The 13,173-nt window shown below is 38.0% G+C and overlaps 1 protein-coding gene across 4 annotated transcripts in view; it reads left to right on the top strand.

The window, feature by feature from the left end:
- Positions 1-314: 314 nt before the first annotated feature.
- Positions 315-13,173, top strand: part of ARL13B (ARF like GTPase 13B) — a 67,138-nt gene continuing 54,279 nt past the window's right edge. For all 4 annotated transcript variants that reach the window (XM_036097325.2, XM_078060965.1, XM_078061014.1 and 1 more), the window contains exon 1: positions 315-677. In XM_036097325.2, the coding sequence (XP_035953218.1) occupies positions 619-677 (59 nt within the window). In that variant the 5' untranslated portion in view covers positions 315-618. The remainder of the gene's footprint in view (positions 678-13,173) is intronic.

Raw genomic sequence — 13,173 nt, forward strand, 5'->3', positions numbered from 1 at the left:
AACCCTGCTTCATAAAACAAAACAAAACACGCACAAGACCTGAGATCTCTGGATCTCAGCTGGGGTTAGGGACAGACGAGGAACAACACATTTTGTACGGGTATTCAGAGAAGCCTTGCCCAAGATCTGTCAGGGATTTTTCAACGCCTCTCTGGACGCTCCGGTTGCCTAGTTACGAGAACCACCTCCCCGCCCCCGCCTCCACAGGGGAAGGGGAGTCCGGCCCCTTCAGCCACTCAGAGGCCCCCACCACGGGCGGTCGCACGATTGGAGTAGTACATGGGCGGTGCTTGGGGCGGGCCTTCCGCGCCTGCGAGGAACGTCAGCACGTCGACGCGGGGGTTTTCTGTGGCCCGGCTCCGCTAACCCTGCTCGGGTCTGTGTATCTGCGCCTTCGGCCCTGCTGTGCCTGGGCGACGAGGCCGTTGTTGGCTCGCGGGCCCCCGGCGCGGTTATCAGGGCCTGGTGCTGGGACTGACCGCCTTGACCTCCCTCCCGACTTCTCCGCCTCAGAGGTGCCTGGGAGCGGCTGCGGCCCTCCGGGGACTCGGCCCGGGGCAACCAGGGGCCCATCCCGCTCGGGGCTCGGATGGGAGGCGGCGGGAGGTGCGGCCTGGCATGTTCAGTCTGATGGCCAATTGCTGCAGCTGGTTTAAGCGGTGGCGGGAGCCCATCAGGTAAGCTGGAGCCGGCTGCCCGGTGCGGTCGTGGAGTGTAGGGACAGCTGCGCCCCGAGGGGCCGGTTGGGGGGGCCACACCTCTCCTCTGGGAAGAGTCTCTCTCAGGCCTCGGGGGATGCTTTTGCTCCCAATTTGACTTGTCCCCCGAGGAAGAGGTAGGAGGATGTAGCCTTTTTGTCTAGTTGCATTTAAGTTCTCATCAGTGGTGCTTACTGTTACCATTTAAATGGGTTCGAATTTCTTAAAAAGTTGTGGATTTTGTGTATGGAATTGGAAACTATCCGTTGTGTATATTTCCTGTGACGTTTTTGTAATGGGAGTTTTTTTTTTTTTTTAATAGAGAAGCATGGGATATAGTTTTCATAACATCCACACATTCCTTTCCAACACACACACGCACACATACACTCATGCACTCACTGTTTTGAGGACTTGGGTTTGAAATCTGGCTCCACTGCTTAATAAATTATATGACTTAACCACTTTTGGCCCCACCTTTGTCATATATTAAATGGGGGTGATAATATCTATGCCTCAGGAGTGTTGTATTAAATGAGACTAGCTGATGGAAAGTGTTTTCTTAACTGTAGTGTAGCTTCAGTTTTCATGTGGAATCTAGTTAAGCCTTTAATTGAAAGAGTCCGCTTCTTAACCTTTCATTTTGAAACGCTAGATGTATTAAGATGTAGCACCTGCTACTTGATATTCACTCATTTGTTGAGAAAATACCATGTGCCAGGCACTATGCTAGGCAAGAGTCAGTAAAAATGATGCTTTTTAGGCTTATCCTATAAAGAAACCTTAAGTTTGTTATTCCTTATAAATAATGTTGACTTTTTAATAGTTCTACTTTGGAATTAGGCCAAGGGTAAATTATAACAAAGTTTTGTTTTCCTTGTGATTTGATAAAGGTGTTGTTGGGCAGAGGAATACCACAGAGATGACATGTCTTTCTCAGTATCGAGGGTTGCGTGATGTTGATAGTCTTATTACTCGTAGTGTTAACTTTGATAACTTGGTTATGGTTGTGTCTGCCAGATTTCTCAATATAGTGTTTTTGAGTCAAACAGATTCATGTCTGAATCCTAGGAATTTTGGCACTTTTCCCCCTGTCAAGTGTGGATAATTTTTGTCTTGCAGCATTTTGAGAAGGAAATTTATGCAAGTACTTGATGCTTTGCAGGTAGCACTCAGTAAATGATACTTCTAAGATTAGGAGACGAGTGCCTATTAGTCAGTTCCCCACCTCAATTCATTTTATACTTATCAGTATAGATACCTTTCCCTTCTTCCCTTTCTGTGTTTGTGGAAGAAGGGTTCATTTTTCCTTTTCAAGACTAATTATGGTGGCTGTGTTCTTTATTCCATTTTTTTCCCATTTCTTGGTTAGCTTCAGTTGGTCAGCATTTTGCCAGAGGTCACAGAGAAAACTTCTGGGATACAAGAATAAAGCTAAACTTTGATTCCAAAATTTATTGTTCGGTTTTATCAAAAATACAAAATCTCTTTCTCTTTTGTCTTCACAGCTTCGCTTCTGTTCTTTCTTTAGAATGTAAACATGCTCAAGCCTCTCTTACCTAAAAAACAACCCAAACTAAATGTTTCCTATTGCTGCTTAACAAATTACTATTAATGTAGTGACCCAAAACAACACAAATTTATTATCCTACAGTTCTGAGGCCAGAAGTCTAAAATGGGTCAGGAGAGCCTTAGAGCTTTCTGGAGGCTCTGAGAGAGAATCTGTTTTTCTTTGCCTTTTCCAGCAAAAAAAAAAAAAAAAAGAGGTTGCCTGCAGTCATTGGCTTGTGGCCCCCTTCTTCCATCCTCAAAGCCAATTGTATAACATCCTTCTTCTCTGCTCTTTTATCAGGACTTTAAAAAGTCCCTTTTATGATGACTCTTGTGTTTACATCTGGTCTACCTGGGTACTCCCAAGATAAGCTCCCCATCCAAGATCCTTAACTTAATCATGTCTGCAAGATTCCTTTTGCCATGTAAGGTAACATATTCACAGGTTCCAGTGATTAGGTTGTAGACATATTTGGGAAGTCATTATTCTGTGTCTACCATAATAAACAACCCTCTGTCCCTGCAGCCACTACCTTTCCCTCTCAGCCTTCACCCCAGACTAACAGTTGGCAATGGATTACTGATACTTTCTCAACTTCATCTCCTCTCATGCATTCCTTAACTTCCTGCATTTGAAGACTTCTGCCCAGACCCTTTAATTCAGTTTGACACTTAAGACCACTCTCTTCTTAAAATTCTCTGGTTTATTTTTCCTGAATTTAAAAATTTTTACCTTTCTGCCTTTGGCCATTTCTTTCTCTGTTTGCCAGTTAGCCTTTCGTCATCTCACTCTCAAGTCTTCCCCAGTGTTCTGTCTTCAACTCTCTTTTCTTCTGTATGTTCTCCCTTCGTGGGCAATTTCACCACATATAGTGACTTCAGTGGCCACTTAAACATTGACTTTCAAGTCCGTGTGTTTCCAGTACAAAGACTCATCTACCACTTGAAGATTTACATATCCCATTCCACAAGAATCCTCAATCCCAGCACATCCAAAATTGAATTTAGATCCTCTCTCATTTCCATGCTGAATTGCTTCTGCCTTCTTTTTACCCAAGTCAAGCCGGGAGCAATCCTAGATACCTCTTTGTGCTTTGATCTCTCAAATCATAAAGTCTTTTGGTTTCTATGGGCTTAATACCACTTATAAGTCTTACACTCTTTTAGCCTTTCCATACCCATTGCTCTGTTTTAAAGATTTTATTTATTTATTTGACAGAGAGAGACAAAGCGAGAGAGGGAACACCAGCAGGGGGAGTGGAAGAGGGAGAGGCAGGCTTCCTGCGGAGCAGGGAGCCCGATGCGGGGCTCCATCCCAGGACCCTAGGATCATGACCTGAGCGGAAGGCAGATGCTTAACAACTGAGCCACCCAGGCGCCGCCCCACTGCGCGGTTTTAGATTAAATTTCCATTATTTCTTTCCCACATTTCTTTGACAGACTTTCCACTGTTCCCCTCTGATCAATTCTCTACACTGTTGTCAGTGGTCTTTTTTCCTTTTTCCTTCTGTCCAAATTCCTTATGCCAAATTCGCCGAATTTAAGTTCTCTAGTCCCTCCATTCCTCACCAAATGCTCTTCTTTTTTTGGTTAGCTGTTCCTAATCATTCCTCACTTGTCAGTTGGGAGATTCTCTTTCAGAAAACTTTCTTTGAATTCCATCTAGGTTTTTTACCTTTTCATTATAATTGCTTAGCACCCTGTATTTGTCTCTGCTTATCCATGTATTGTAATGAAATGTTTATTCAACTCTTCTCACCTGTCCTCCAGGATGGCTTGTGGACAGGAGCTGTTGTTATTTAAAAATATTTAAAAGTAATGCATGTTTATTGTTATTTAAAGGTGATGAATGTTTATGTAGAACATTGAAAGCACAGTTAAGCAAAAAGTGGCATATAAAGTGGCATATAAAGATTTACATTTTGTTGTAGAATCTCTTATATAACTGTAAATTCTCTTTTTATTTGCTGTTTTTACTCATTACCAAATGATCTCCATGGTGAGTCCAATTAACCATCTGACACTACACAAAATTATTAAAATATTATTGACTATATTCCCTATGCTGTATATAACATCCCTGTGACTCATTTATTTTATAACTGGAAGTTTGTAACTCTTAATCCCCTTCACTTATTTCATCTCTCCCTGCTATAGTAACCAACAGTTTGTTTCCTATCTCTGTAAGTTTCTGTTTGGTTTGTATGTTTGTTTTTTAGATTCCATAAATAAATGAAAACATATGATACTTGTCTTTCCCTGACTTATTTCACTTAGCGTTAATACCTCTGGGCCCATCCATGTTGTTGTAAATGGCAGGATTTCATTCTTTTTTTATGGCCGAGTAATATTCCATCGTATATCTATACACCACATCTTTATTCATCTATCGATGGACATTTAGGTTGCTTCCATATCTTGGCTATTGTAAATAATGCTGCAGTAAACATAGGGGTGCATGTATCTCTTCAAATTGGTATCTTTGTTTTCTTCTATAGATACCCAGAAGTGGAATTGCTGGATCGTATGGTAGTTCTATTTTTTTTTTTTTAAAGATTTTATTTATTTATTTGACAGAGAGAGACACAGCGAGAGAGGGAACACAAGCAGGGGGAGTGGGAGAGGGAGAAGCAGGCTTCCCACTGAGCAGGGAGCCCGATGCGGGGCTCGATCCCAGGACCCTGGGATCATGACCTGAGCTGAAGGCAGATGCTTAACTGACTGAGCCACCCAGGCGCGCCTGGTAGTTCTATTTTTAAGTTTTTGAGGAACCTCCATACTCCATATGTTTTCCATAGTGGAAAATTTATGTTCCCACCAACAGTGTACAGGATTTCCCTTTTCTCCACATCTGCACCAACACTTGTTATTTTTTGTCTTTTTGATAATAGCCAATCTGACCAGTGTGAGGTGATACCTTATTTTAGTTTTGATTTGCATTTCCCTCATGATTAGTGACATTGAGCATCCTTTCATGTGCCTTTGGCCATCTCTGTGTTTTCTTTGGAAGAACATTTGTTTGGGTCCTCTGCCTGTTTTTTAATCAGGTTATTTTTTTGAGTTGTGTCAAGTTATGTATTATCCTAAGTTTTATACATTTGGGATGTTAATCCTTTATTGGATGTATGATTTGCAAATATCTTCTCTCATTCAGGAGGTTGCCTTTTTGTTTTGTTGATGGTTTCTATCTGTGTAAATTTTTAAACAATAAAGAGATAATAGAATGCTATTTTGCAGCTTTTTATTTATTTTTGCTTTAATCATAATTATTATCTTTTTGCATCTTTACATGTTTTTCATGAACCATCTTTTTAGGTAGAGTAGTGTGTTGTATAGATTCACCAAAGTATGTTTAATTATTCCTGTTACTAAATATTTAGAAAATTAAAAATTTTTCACTATTATGAACAAGGCTTGTGTGGGCACCCCTCTATAAATATTTTGGAAATGGAATTCAAATGATGATGAGATCAAATGAAAAAGTTTAAGGTATTTGCTATATATTGCCAAATTGCTCTTCAGAAAGGCTTTAAAAAAACAAAACATATCAACAATCGTTGCTCCTACCAGAAGTGTATAAAAGTGCCTTTTCCCCCCTTCCCCAAGTCACCACTTGTTTTTTTCAGGTTATAGGGAGAAATGCTGTCTGCATTTAGTTTCTATTTTTTTGATTCCTATTAAAATTGTTTTTTCCTTGGACTTTTGTATTTCTTCTTTTGGGAATTTCCCAATGATTTCCCTTGGTGTTTTCCTATTGGGGCAGGTGCATTTTCTTATTGAATTTTCTAAGAGATTTTAAATGTATATAGTAGTAACCATTTTTCTATAGTATATATTGCAGATATTTTTCTTCCATTTGTTATATTTGTAAATTTTCTATGGTGTTTGAAGCATAAACATTTAACAATTTTTTATTCAAATACACCATTTAGTGTAATAATTAGATTATATTCCATTATATGTATCCAAGATTATATTCACCTATACTTTTTTCCTAGTACTTTCATATTTTAATTTTTAACATTTAAAACTATTGAAATTTATTTTGTGTATAGGGAACAGCATTTGTCCTGGACACAGAATACAAGCCATCGTGCTCAGTATATTCGGGACCTTGTAAGTAGGTCCTCACCCTTACATATTATCATCTACATACTCTAAACTACTATGATTTATGCCAGGTAGTGTCTAGTTGATGGAATAGTGCATATAAAATGTGATAGAACACGCAAGAGTTGAAAGATGATTTCTAAGATTTTTAGCAAGAATAAAGGACAGGATTTTGGAAGGGGTATAATTTTACTGGGGTCTTGAAGAAATTTTGTGCTTCCTAAGCTTTCCAAGGGCATGAATTCAGAAATGGCTTACCTAAGAGAAGCAGAAAATTAATATCAAGTTAAATGAGAAAAAAATCGGCAAGAAGAATAACGTAATATTACAATTAAAAATAAAAATATTTACTATTATTTAAACAAAAAGAAAAATATAGTAAGTACTCATGTGCCTACTACCCAGATTTTACAAGTATTAAACTTTGGTTATCACATTTCAGTTTTTTTCTAAAGAAATAGATAACAAATCTTTGAAGCTCCTTGCTCCCTATTCATCTCCTACATCCCTTCCTAGAAGTAACCACTAGCTGGAAGTAGTTTCTTGCCCGTCTGTGTTTTTTGATGTCAGAATTCAGCTTATCAAAACTTTACTTCAAATTTATTAGTAAATTGTTGTTCACTGTGGCCAACTGTAAAAGAGACTCAGATGTTACTTAAGCATTGTGGATTAATGCTTTTTGTACATCTCTGTGGTGTCTGGTAAAAGCGTACCATGATAGGGTATATCGTCTTTGCTATGAATTTTTTCAGTGGGGAAACATTTAGCACCTTAATAGCCATCATTTTGGTTTAAATAAATATAACTGTAAATCCTAGACTGTTTATAGAAATTGCTGAGTTTTTAATTTGTTAATTAAGCTGTACACACAGATTAGCAAGGATTATCTGATGTGCTGTATGCAGAACTGGAATGGTTTACATTTCTTTTTAAACCCCTGGGGCTTCTTGTTTATTCTTAATAAGTTTAGAATTTTAGGATAAAAAGGGACCTAGAGACATTCTGATTCTACCCCTTTATATTTTAGAAATAAACAAATTGACACTAAAAATTTGACTTCAGAGCTAGCATATGACCCCAAGTTTGGTCCTCTTTCTATTTATTAATGGTCCATAAATTTAGATAGTGATTTTGATGTAATATTATCCTGGGCTCCACAATCTGAATTAAAATGTCAGAAAATAGTGCACTTGTACAATAAAATCACACCATAATTTTTTTTTGGTAAATTTTTTATTATATCGATTTTTTTTTTGTGGTAGGTTTTTTCTTTCTCTCACACATTTATCATAAAATCGTGTTCCCAAGTCTTTTTTTCCTATGTGTGTTTATGTTACTTTTTAAATTTAGAACTTGCTTTATGTAGTTCTAAATATTTTCAGTAATACTAATTTGATGTGTTAAGTTTTTTTAGTGTTTTGGTGAAATTGTGTTGTTTTTTTTTAAGATTTTATTTTATTTATTTGAGACAGAGAAGAGAACATGAGTGCAGGGAGAGGGGCAGAGAGAGAGGAAGAGTGAGAAGCAGACTCCGCACTGATCAGAGAGCCCGATGCAGGGCTCGATCCCAGGACTCTTGGGTCATGAACTGAGCCAAAGGCAGCTGCTTAACTGACTGAGCCACCCAAGCGCCCCCGAAATAGTTTATTTTTGACTTGCAAAATATTTTTGAAGTTAGAAATAGTTTTTATGTAATTATCTCATTTGAAGTATTGTCTCCTTAGTTGACAGGTCAGGAAGTTTAGAATTGTAGATGTTCAAATGATTGCAATAATGTCACTCAAAAAAGATTGACAAATCAAATATTTTCTGAGTCTAAGTTCAAAACTCCAGTATTATGTTGCTTATATTTCTGATATATCAAATTGTATATCTGTTTTATAAAAAGAGACTCTGAGATCAAATATATAAAACAAGCTTTTGACTCTCCTAATCCCTACTTTTAATTTTTTTTACTCAGAATTATTTCACTTTTAAAAATATTTCTCACTGTTATTACCTTGAAACCTTGAGCACATAAACTTTTTCAGAAAACTCAGCCAGTTTGATGTAAGAAGATAGATAATTTTTTTTAAAGATTTTATTTATTTGTCAGAGAGAGAGAGAGCACAAGCAGGGGGAGTGGCAGACAGAGGAAGAGGGAGAAGCAGACTCCCCGCTGAGCAGGGAGCCCGATGAGGGACTCCATCCCAGGACCCTGGAATCATGACCTGAGCTGAAGGCAGATGCTTAATGGACTGAGCCACCCAGGCATCCCAGAAGATAGATACTTTTAATTACATTCCCTAAGATTGAACTGTTACTTTTATGTGAAGGTTTATATAAATTAAATCCATTGTAGTACTTTATCAACTGAAAATTATATATTTTAATTTTACTTAATATTTACTCAGCAAATGGGGGAGTCGGAAAATATATTATGCTGTTTCATTCAGTAAAGATGCTTAATGTGTGCCCAGCGTGTTTGATGCTAGGGCTACAGAGTTGATTGACAAGTTCTAGTAGAGGACACTGTATGAGAAGTTGCCTGAGAAAGTTAATGTCTGTTTGCTGTGGTAGCATGGATGGTCAGGAAGGACAGAAAGGATGAGGGGAGTACGTGGACTAGTAGGCCTGCTGGAGGAGAGTGGCAGAAGAGGAGGCTACAGAGTTTGGACTTGATTTTGTTTAAGGATTTTAAGCAGAAAAATGCCATAGTTAGATTTTCATCAATATCATGGTTAGGTTTTATTAACAGCATGCTATTCATGACCTTAGTTAGTGTACCTGTTATTAGGTAATCTACTTTCTATTAGGTCCACGAACTAAGTTTTGATTATGATATTGTGTAAAATACCACAATACCTTCAAGATACTGTGATGCAAATGAGCCATACTGGGGTGCCTGGGTGGCTCAGTCGGTTAAGGGTCTGCCTTCAGCTCAGGTCATGATCCCAGGGTCCTGGGATCAAGTCCCACATCGGGCTCCTTGCTCAGCAGGGAGCCTGCTTGTCCCTCTGCTGCTCCCCCTTCTTGTGCTCTCTCTCTCTCTCTGACACAAATAAACAAATAAAATCTTAAAAAAAAAAAAAAGAAAAAGAAAATGAGCCATACTACTTGGCTATCGGATGTGTATCTATGTGCATATATATAAATGTGAGTAAATTGTAGGCTAAACAAAATGGTTCAAGTTACCCTTTAAAATAATAATGATTATTACTATTTTTACAAGCCATTGTATTTAAACTTGCCATGGAAACTGCTGTTGACTTTTTATGAGCACGTAGAGATGGGTAACTTGTACCCGCTCTACTTGCAGGGACAGTATGAATATAAATGGTAGGGTAAAGTAGCTTTGAACTATTAAGACATACTGTATAAATTCAAGGCATTGGTTATTGCAGGGTTTGGGAAAAGATGAGAGCATTTACTGCTGAGTTACTTAATTTGGGACAATTGCAAAAAAAAAAAGATACTTTTATTTTACGAAACTTTGCAGTATTTGATATTGTTCATCTCATAACCCTTCTGGAAACTATTCCCAATGCTGCCATTTCTTTAGTCTCCTCATTTCTTTCTGACTACAGTTTTAAGGGTTTCTTCAAAGGTTCTCAGGGTTCCATGCCCCCCTCGCCCCTGGCTCTTCTCCCTCCTGCGCCCTCCCTGGGATCTTTCATCTGTTCTCATAGTTTTAATTACCAGGTGTACGTCTCATAAACCTAGCACAGGTCTCTCCTTCAGCTTCAGACTTCAGTGTGAGATGAGTGAGCACTGTCAACATGTGTAAAACTGCACCCATTCATTCTCTAATCTGGTCCCTGTCTGTTTCTGGGGTCTCATCTCATGGACTCCCTGTTTTGAGTCTTATGCTGTAATAAGAATAGCTATTGGTTGAGCACTTATTTTGTGCCACAGGCATTGAGCACTTTACTTGCAGTGTCATATTTCATTTAACCACATTCCTATGGGATGGATGTTATTATTAACTCATTTTACTGATAAAATTCTGAGAAGTTAAATAACATGGCCCAGGTCATATAACTTGGAAGTGGCAAATCTGGGACTTGAATACAGGTCTAATACCAAGGTTGTGGCAACCTATCAGATTTGTTACTAGTACAAACATACTGTACATCTTAAAATACCACGAAGTCCTTTCCATCTCAGCCTTTGTAGTTTGATATATAATTAATGACTCAGGGATAACTGTGATAAGAGTGAAGTAATCACTTTCAACTTCTGGGAAGGTCACATTGTTAACTATTTGTTGATACTAGTTCCTAGGGTAGCAGTATATCAAGTTTCCTTTAGACTCAGTGTGTAGTCGTATTGTGTCATGATTATGTGTGAGTCTAACAAGTGTTCTCCTTTTGTTTAAGGCTGCTCTAAGGTGTACTCTTAACCCCTGGCTTTAGCAACTCTACATCCTGCCAGTTCTCCTCCCCTCCTTGGTGTGGTATCTTCTCAGGCAGTATTCTCAGTTGGAATCTCTTCATTCTCCTACCTTCTATTTTCATCTTCCCCTTGTTTGGCAAACTTTTCCACTTTAACCGCTTAGCCGAAGCATTGCCTTGTCTAAGAAGCTTCCGTGACCTTCTGTATCTTTAGGCTGGATAAAGTCCTCTTGCTCTGTATTACTTTAATATCTTTTATGTATAGATGAGCATATTTAACTGTCATAGTGTCACAATGTACTAATATTAGTTCTTATATTTATTATTATTGTCTCCTGCCACTATCATGTAAGTTTAGTAAGGGAAGAATTTCTGTATCTGTTGTTTTTTGTTGTACTAATATTTGTTTATGTTTTAGTCACTCTCATTAGAAGATGAGTACTCTGGGATAGAAAACCGTGTCTCAGGCATGTTTGTGTCCATAATGCCTCCTGTCTGACCAAATGACTTGTTTTTTTTACTAGTATGAACTTTTCTAGACACTAAACCTAAGCACACTGTATATATATTTTTTTAATAGAAGGGCTAATGTATTTGATCAGTAATCATAAGGTTAAAAGACAGAGTGTCTTCCATCCTTCTTTTGTCATAGGCACAGCCAGCTATTCCCAATCAGTGATGATTTACCATATTTTAAACAGCTGTAATGACGTACATTTTTAACATGTGTTAGATTGTACATCTTCATTTTTTAAAGGGTTGCATAGAATTTTGAGTGTTAGGTGAATGTTAACCTTTTAAACCCATTCTGGGGACCCCTGGGTGGCTCAGCCATTAAGCATCTGCCTTCGGCTCAGGTCAAGATCCCAGGGTCCCGGGATCGAGCCCAGCGTCAGGGTGTCGGGCTCCCTGCTCTGCGGGAAGCCTGCTTCTCCCTCTCCCACTCCCCCTGCTTGTGTTTCCTCTCTGGCTGTCTCTCTGTCAAATAAATAAAATCTTTAGAAAAAAAATAAAATAAACCCATTCTGTTCTGAAAGTATAAATTTAATGTTTTGTTATCGGACATTGCAGTAATTCATGCTGTGATTTTCATTTGTACTGCTAATGTTATGTTTATTCATTAAGACTTTAATTACCTCAAATATTTAATTAAAGTCATGTTTTCAAGTATATGGCGTAATGATCTAAAAAATTAACTGCTTTCAAGAGTAGTCAGAGTAAAAAAGAAATCCAGAGAGACTTATTTTGTGCCAGTCTCAGCATAATTACAATTTTCCAATGTGTTATTTTCATGTTTGAAGGACTTTTTTGTTTGAACCTAATAGTCTATTAAAAAAGGAAAGCTTTTAAGGTAAAAAGCTAATACCCTTGGTAGCAAGCTTCAAGAGCAATGTTTCAAAATGTTTAAGAGCAATTATTTGGAAGATTTTTTTCAGCTGAAATCTTGGCAAGAATGGAGAGAAAACATAAGATGCAATCTGTGTAATAGAGAATGAGGGGCCATTTTCCTGAAAAAAGTATATTTGAGATTTTTCACTTTGGCTCATAAGGCATGAGAAAACATCAGTTCCGTGATGTACCTAGGAACTGCTGACCTAGTTGCAGTTGGTCTTCCTTGACTTCTAGAGTAGGTATGGTTGCCTGCCATCTCTCCCTGCAGCTGCCTGTGCTTTTCCATGACAACAGTCACCACACATACTTACCTAAAACCTGTTTTCTTGCTCTAAGGTGTAGGAGGGCTAGGGATTGTGGAATGTTTGTTTGCTGCTGTATAAAAGGTGTTTAATAAATATTTATAGAATAAATGATGCAAATAAGCATAATGTGGGCATTTTGTTCCCTAACAGTAATTGTTTTGGTTCATCGTCATGTTTGAAGCATGGTAGATCTTGAAATACATTATACATTTTTCAAAGGGCAATTGAATTAGTTTTAATATTATTTTAATCTAATTGTATATCTAGTAACTGGAGTTACCTAAAATATTATATAAATGCTACATTATCCATTTCTTTTGGATAGACATTTACTATACTTTGCTTAAGAAATTATTTTGTATTTAAATCTTTTTTTTAAAGATTTTATTTATTTATTTGAGAGAGAGTGAGAGAGCACAGCAGGGCGAGCAGCAGAGGGAGAGGGAGAAGCAGGCTCCCTGGGGACCCCAATGTGGGGCTCAATCCCAGGACCCTGGGATCATGACCTGAGCCGAAGGCAGATGCTTAACTAATTGAGCCACCCAGGCGCCCCATAATTTGTATTTAAGTCTTATTTGATATTTGGTAGTTATGAATTCTTCAAACAAAATAATAAAGTTATACTCCAGAATATTGCACTGCTTCCTCAAGAAGTAAACTCATATTTTTCACAGTTGATAATCAGGTATAATTTCTACATGCATAGAGGTATCCAGAACTCACATACTACCTCAGCTCCTTAAA

Source organism: Halichoerus grypus, chromosome 1 (genome assembly GCF_964656455.1).
Source record: "Halichoerus grypus chromosome 1, mHalGry1.hap1.1, whole genome shotgun sequence".
Taxonomy (NCBI): domain Eukaryota; kingdom Metazoa; phylum Chordata; class Mammalia; order Carnivora; family Phocidae; genus Halichoerus; species Halichoerus grypus.